This window comes from Tupaia chinensis, unplaced genomic scaffold, assembly GCF_000334495.1.
Source record: "Tupaia chinensis unplaced genomic scaffold, TupChi_1.0 Scaffold147500_1, whole genome shotgun sequence".
NCBI lineage: Eukaryota > Metazoa > Chordata > Mammalia > Scandentia > Tupaiidae > Tupaia > Tupaia belangeri.
The window spans coordinates 1622329-1628986 of record NW_006207351.1 but is presented as its reverse complement, the minus strand read 5'-3'; the positions used below and the strand labels follow the sequence as shown (position 1 = coordinate 1628986).

The following is a 6658-nucleotide window of genomic DNA, read 5'->3' as shown; positions in this document are numbered from 1 at the left end:
GTGTCCGGGTGTGCAGGTGCGCGGTGTGCAGGTGAGTGGTGTGCAGGTGTGCGGTGTGTGGTGTGCAGGTGTGCGGTGTGCAGGTGCACGGTGTGCAGGTGTGCGGTGTGCAGGTGCGCAGTGTGCAGGTGTGCAGCATGCAGGTGTGCGGTGTGCAGGTGTGTGGCGTGCAGGTGTGCGGTGTCCAGGTGTGCAGGTGCGCGGTGTGCAGGTGCGCGGTGTGCAGGTGTGCAGGTGCTGCACATCCCCTGCCATGGGCCCGCGGGTATCTCCCAGCCTGGCCTCGCCGCCCTGCAGTCTTTCCCGAACTGCTGAGCTCAGGACGGGGAGTAGGTGTGATGAAGAGATGGGCTGTAGACGGCTGAGCACATGCTCACCTGTGCTGGTGGCCACAGGCCTTCCACCTGTCACAGCGGGCCTGCCTTTCGTGGGCACAGGGTCCTGCCGACAGCCCGTGTGGCTGCCCTTCCATCTGCCTGATGCCGCAATCGGCCTCCCTCGCCTCCTGGGCCAGCAGTGCCTGTGTTTGCGGATGCCCTCGAGTCAGCCCGGTGTCGGACTTTAATTCTGACTCGTGGTGTCGTTTAGCCCCGTCTCAGCATGATTGGGGAATTTACATCACGCTAATGAACTCCCGCGGTGGGCGAATGGCTTGCTGTAGTGAGTCTGTGCGCACAGTAACCTGGCCGTGCCGGCTAATTCCCGGCTCATTTCACAGCGTCTCACGGTGGCTCAGTGTCGAGGCAATGATCTCCGCGCTGCCCAACCTCAGAGCGCCCGAGACTGGTGCTGCGAGCGCACGAGCTCGGGCCAGACCCACTAACCTGCTCGTTCCCCCACGTCCTCACTCCAGGGCCGGGTGATCGGGTTTCATGTCCTCGGACCCAGTGCTGGCGAGGTTACCCAGGGCTTTGCAGCCGCAATGAAGTGTGGGCTCACCAAGCAGCAGCTGGACGGCACCATCGGGATCCACCCCACCTGCGGGGAGGTAGGCGGGCTCTGGCCGGCTCTGCCTGGGGCGGCTGAGTGAGTGGGGGCACGCTGCCAGCAAGGCTCGCAGTGGGAACGCCTGTGGTGCATCCGGGTGTGTCTCCTCAAAGCGGCGTGAAGGCCGGGCAGTGGCCGTCTCCTCCCCTCCGGACAGGTGTTCACAACCTTGGACGCCACCAAGTCGTCGGGCCTGGACGCCGCCCAGGGCGCCTGCTGAGGCTAGGCCTGCTGCCGCCGTGCCCCTTGTCTCGTCACTCCCTCGGAGACACCCGCCCTACTGCTCCTGACAAGGGGCAAGGACGCCGGCTGGCAGCAGGCACTGCCTCGGTCCCTCTGACCGCGAGACGCAGCCACTGCTTCCTTGACGCCTCGGCTCGGAGCCGCGCTCGGGTGGGCCGAGGCCGAGCCCCGCGGGTCAGCACCGACTTCCCCATGGTCAGCCCCGGTTCGCGTGCCGGGTCAGCCTGTGTTCTCACCCCTGTTTCTTGTTTTTGTGAAGACATTTTCAGGTTATGAGATGACTCCAGAGCGGTGACTGCCCAGTGAGTGGGCTTGGGGTGGGGCCCACGCTGGCTGGTGGTGGCAGCTGCAGAGGGCCGGCCACACCGGGGCCACTCTGCCTCTGCCAGGGGGCCTCTTATCAGTGGGCCGCTCCTGTCCCTGCCGGCCTCCTCCTGGGTCTGTGAGCCCTCCCGAAGGCAGCAGGGGCCGGGTCAACTTTCACCCCAGGAAGCAGCACCTCTGTCCTCATCAGGGTCCACAGCTTGCTCCACTGGGATGGGGCCGGCAGGCGGGGCCTCCTCGCAGCTAGTGAGACCTGCCCCTCCTGCCCCACCTCCCGGCCCTGCAGCTCCAGCCGCTCTGATGTTCTGCCGGGTCCCCCTCCCTGGCTCTGTGGAGAGCTTGGGGTGCCCTGGAGGGGCAGGTCAGCCCCCGCCCTGCCTCGGCCTCCTTCAGGCTACCCCTGCTCCTGCCCGGTGGGCCGGGCTGTGGTGGTGCTCCCCCTTCACCTGGAGGAAAGCGGCAGGTCTCTCCAGGGACCGTTGCCACTTGGCGGCCGTGCCTGGGGCAGGCGTCGGTGCCCTGTTGCTCTCGGCCCTCTGGTTGTCGGGTTGTTGCTATAGTGTGCGCGCACAGTCGTGGGAGGGACAGACAAAGTGAGAAATCACCGCCGGGGCATGGCCACCCCGCATTCGTCCCCCTCCGTTCTCCTCTCGGGATCTTGGACGTGCACACGCACGTGCCCGGCCTATGTTCTAAGGCACCAGGTCTGGGACTCGAACCATGGTTGACTATGTAGGAGTCTAGCAGCGGAACCGTTACGCCACCTTCTGGTCCTTTGACCACAGGCAGCCCATGTGGCTCACAGCTGTCGCATGGAGCAAGGCGGACATGCACTTCCTGCCACCCCAGAGAGCCCACGGGGCTCCACCCAGGCCCAGCCACCAGGACGCAGCCCCGGGGCCTGGACCTACGCAGACCAGGACCTAGCATCCTGCCCTGTGCAGCCGGGGCTCTGGGCCGTGTGTGGATGGCACCATGGCTGTTTGGACTCCAGGGAAAATGTGTGAACACGCGGTGGGCGGCAGGGGCAGGCAGTCCACAGGCAGAGGAGTCGCCCGTGGGCTTTCCCGACCCCACTTCACCTGTGCTTGCCGGGCTTCACAGAGGCACAGCTTGGGGCCGGCAGGTGGCGTAGTGGCTCAGGCACTGGATCCCCACGAGGTCGACTGCCATTCGCATCACAGACCCAGTGCCTGAAACAGACCAGGCGCGCGTGTGTGCCCAAAATCCTGAGAGGAGAATGGCGGGATGCGGCGGGGCCGCCCCCCCGGGGTGATTTCTCACTTTCTGTCTCTGTCTATCTCTGTCTCTCCAGCAAGCACATGTGCCCTATTACAAAAATCCCCCCCCCCCAAAAAGAAAAGAAAAAAGCCAGAATCACAGGCCAGCCAGTGGCAATTAAGGTGACTAAGGCAGCTGGGTCCCACATGGCCAACCATACGATTCAGGTCCTAGACCCAGCAAATTGAAAATCACTCCAGACACGTGTACGCGTGCAGAGTGGGCGAGAAGGGGTCACGGCATGACTGGCCGTCCAGGGTGACTCCTCGCTTCTCTCTCTCTGTATCTTTAGGGAGCACATTCACCCTCTAGGCCGTGTAAGGGGGGGGGGTGGCAGGTGGTTAAGGTACTGAACTTCCATGTGGCTGACTGTGGTTCGAGTCCTGGACCTGACAGCTTCGAATCATGCCGGGCACGTGTGCATCCATGCCCAAGGTCGGAGAAGAGTAGAGTCAATTGCCGCGTGGCCGGTCCCCCGGGATGCTTTCTCACGTTCGCTGTCTCTAGTGAGTGCACGCACCCCGTCACAGTCTGTACAAGAGGAAAAGCCAGATCCCTCATGTGGAAGATGGTGGCTCACTCTGGAAGGGTTCGGCAGCTCCTTTAACCAGAAACAACCGGCCGCCTGGCCCCGCGCCCTGGTGTACGTCCCAGAGAAACGGCTGCGGGGCGGGCCAGGCTGCGGGTACCGGGAGCAGTGTTACTGCCTCGGCTGGCCCGCTGCCGCGCCGGCACTGGCCAGGCCGACAGCTGTGCACTCACGTCGGACCACGGCTGCATCAGGCCCGGGCTGGGCGTCGCCCAGGGGACCACAGCGAGGAGAGCACAATGCGGGTCCTACCTGCAGAACTTCGGGAATGCCAGGCTTCTAGCCACGGGGACAGAGCTGTGGTTGCCAGCGCTAGCCCAGGGCGAGGGCGAACGTGACGGTGGCAGGGTGGCCTGAGGGGGCCTCGTGGAGGAGGTTCCACCGAGGTCCTTCATGGTGGTTACACGAAGCTACATAGGTGAGAGGACTCCAGCGCGATGGGCACACACTCATGCCCACACGTGCGCACACGTGGGGGTGTCTAACTGGGACACGGCACGGCACGGCAGCAGGGCTGGGCGGAGAGGCCACCCTGACCACGCTGACGCCGCCTCTTGTGTTCAGCCATGGCTGAGCAGTGAGCCACGGCCTGACCCCTCCGTGATGGACTCGAAAGCCCACAAGGCGTGTGAGCAGCACAAGTGCAGGGTCAGGGCCCAGGAGACGTTCGCCAAGAAGTGCCCCTACAGGTGCGGGAGGTTGTACAGGCATGTGAGGTTGTACAGGTGTGGGAGGTGCCCCTACGGGTGCGGGAGGTTTACAGGTGTGTCAGGTTGTACGGGTGCGGGAGGTGCCCCTACGGGTGCGGGAGGTTGTACAGGTGTGGGAGGAGCCCGTACGGGCATGGGAGGAGAGGTGCCCGGCAGGTGTGGCAAGTGTCCACGGAGGCCCCAGGTCCCTGTGCAAGTGTCCACACAGGTATGAGAGCCCAGGCCCCAGGCCCTTGCCTGCCCTGCAGGGTCCTCGTGTGCTCTGGGCTGGGCTCCATCGCAGGCCTGTTGCCGTGAGGCCCACGGTGGGCTGGGAGTGCTGCAGCCTGAGTGTCTGTGCCGTCGTAGGTTCTCTTGGCTGACAGAGCCCACCCTGGAGTCCCCGCAGCCCTGGGCGGCCATGACCAACTCGGCCAAAGAGCAGCTGCCCCTGCAGAAGAGGCTGGTGCCCACAAGGTCCATCCCGGTCCGAGGGTGAGCACCTGCCTGTGGGAGGCCCGGCCAGCTGCTGCCCCCATGGCCTGGCCCTCCGTGATGGACTCTAGAGGCAGACGCTCTGGGCGCCCCCGTGCTCCATTTTTAAACTGGGGAAACTGAGGCCCAGAAAGGGATGCCCGGTGGTGGTTCCCACAGCCAGGCAGCTTCCAGGCAGGGGCATGACCGACCTCCTGGGGCAGGGCTCACCCTTGTCCTCTGCACGTCAGAACCACGGCAGCGAAGCAGGCACGTTTGGGGCCTGTGTGGCCTGGCTGAGCAGCTGCTTGGAGGTGGGGTGCTGGCAGAGCACCCAGTGGGAGAGCCCATGCCTGAGCACGACACACAGCACACGCACCCACTATCACCCCATACACGGGTGTGTACGGGGCAACCCAGGTGTGGCAAGTGTCCTGGACAGGCCTGCGTGCGGTAGAACTGATACACACACACGCCTCCTAACACGCACACCAAGAATCAGCCTGGGATCAGGTGCCCCTGGAAAGTCAGTGGAGGGACTGAGGACTTCCATGGCCAGGTCAGGGTGCACGGCCCCCACGGCCTCCCAATACCCCCGCCCACCCCGACATGCCACCTGCCGACCCAAGGGAATGCTGGCATGGAGGGCTTCTGGGCAAGGGCTGGTGCTCAGCACCCTGGACAGCAACTCTGTGGTCCCAGGGTGTGCACAAGCTCCCTTAACGGACACCACCTCGTGTGCACACCCGCACACACAGGTGTACACCCACACGCAGGTCCACACGTGCACAGGTGCATACCCACACGCAGGTCCACACGTGCACAGGTGTACACCCACACGCAGGTCCACACGTGCACAGGTGTATACCCACACGCAGGTCCACACGTGCACAGGTGCACACACAGGTGCATACCCACACGCAGGTCCACACATGCACAGGTGCACACGGGCAGGGGCACATGCACAGGTCCACACACAGGTGCACACGTGCAGAGGCACACCCATGTGCAGGGGCACACAAGTGCACACACACACAAGTGCACACACTGCCTGTGGCAGCCCTGGCCTTTGCCCTAGTGTCCTCCCCACTGCAGGGAGCCTCAGGCCCCAGGCTTTTGTCCCAAATCTCTGAGCTGCATGGTGGCAGCTGTGGCAAGGCTGATGTCCCTGGGTCTCAGGTTTCACTTGTGCAAAATGAGCAGCTCAGAGTCGGGCGAGGGTCTGCAGGAGCCCAGCCTGGCCAGCTGGGGTGAGGGCGGCAAGCTGAGGGCCACTGCATGGAGGGCCTCCCTCCCACACAGCCCCCAGGCTGCGTCCGATCCCTGCACTGCAGGAAGCGCGGGGTCCGCGGAGACCCCAGGTCCCAGGAAGACGACCCCAGAGCCCACCATGAGCCTGGGCCCCTGACGTGTCAGGGGCAGAAAGTGCAGTGGGCAGTGAGGCCAAGCCAGCATGGTGGTGGGCCTGCAGGTTCTGGCTTGGGCGTGGTGGGAGAGGTGTATGTGCCGTGCCCTGGCCTGCGCTGCCGGAAGGACTGGGGCAGGGCTCGGTGCCCCCCAGGTGCAGCACGCCGCTGTCTGGGCCGGCTCCAACCCAGTGCGGCCGTGTGGCTTCCCTAGGCTCGGAGCTCCAGACTTCACAGCGCCCCTGGGCTACTTGGCCCCTCCGCCCCCACAGTGCCACCTCTGGGAGCTCAAGCTGCTCATCCACCGCTTCCCCCGACTAGGCGCCCGAGAGCTCTCCCTGCCGCGCACCTGCATTGAGGCCGACCCTGACCCCTGGGCCTGCGCGGTGGCAGGGCCGGCCAGGGACCCCTCTTAGACCTCCAGCTGCTCCACCCACCTCCCAGCCTCCTGCTCCTCGGCATGTGCAGGCCGCAGCCGCAGAGACGGGTGAGGGGAACAGCCCCTGTGGCTACGGAACCTCCCGGAACCTCGTGCTAATAAACGTGGCAGGCTCGGACCCCACTCGCGTGGGCCGGTCACCGTGCCTCTGCACCCCCATGTCCCTCTGTCGAATGGCACTTCGTCTGCAGAGCTGTGCGAGAGTTCCAAGGGCGTGGCTGGGGGG

At 65.0% G+C, this 6658-nt stretch overlaps 2 protein-coding genes across 2 annotated transcripts in view; both read left to right on the top strand.

The window, feature by feature from the left end:
- Nucleotides 1–1508, top strand: part of TXNRD3 (thioredoxin reductase 3) — a 22521-nt gene extending 21013 nt beyond the window's left edge. Inside the window, exons 13-14 of the mRNA XM_027768785.1 lie at nt 854–988; nt 1145–1508. Coding sequence (XP_027624586.1) covers nt 854–988; nt 1145–1207 — 198 coding nt within the window. The 3' untranslated portion in view covers nt 1208–1508. The remainder of the gene's footprint in view (nt 1–853; nt 989–1144) is intronic.
- A 1479-nt stretch (nt 1509–2987) lies between these two features.
- On the top strand, nt 2988–6585 carry CUNH3orf22 (chromosome unknown C3orf22 homolog). Its single transcript, XM_006169777.3, has 4 exons — nt 2988–3842; nt 3989–4113; nt 4483–4608; nt 6208–6585. Exons 2-4 carry the CDS (start codon nt 4028–4030, stop codon nt 6407–6409), a joined length of 414 nt encoding a protein of 137 aa, XP_006169839.1. The 5' UTR covers nt 2988–3842; nt 3989–4027; the 3' UTR covers nt 6410–6585.
- Nucleotides 6586–6658: the final 73 nt, after the last annotated feature.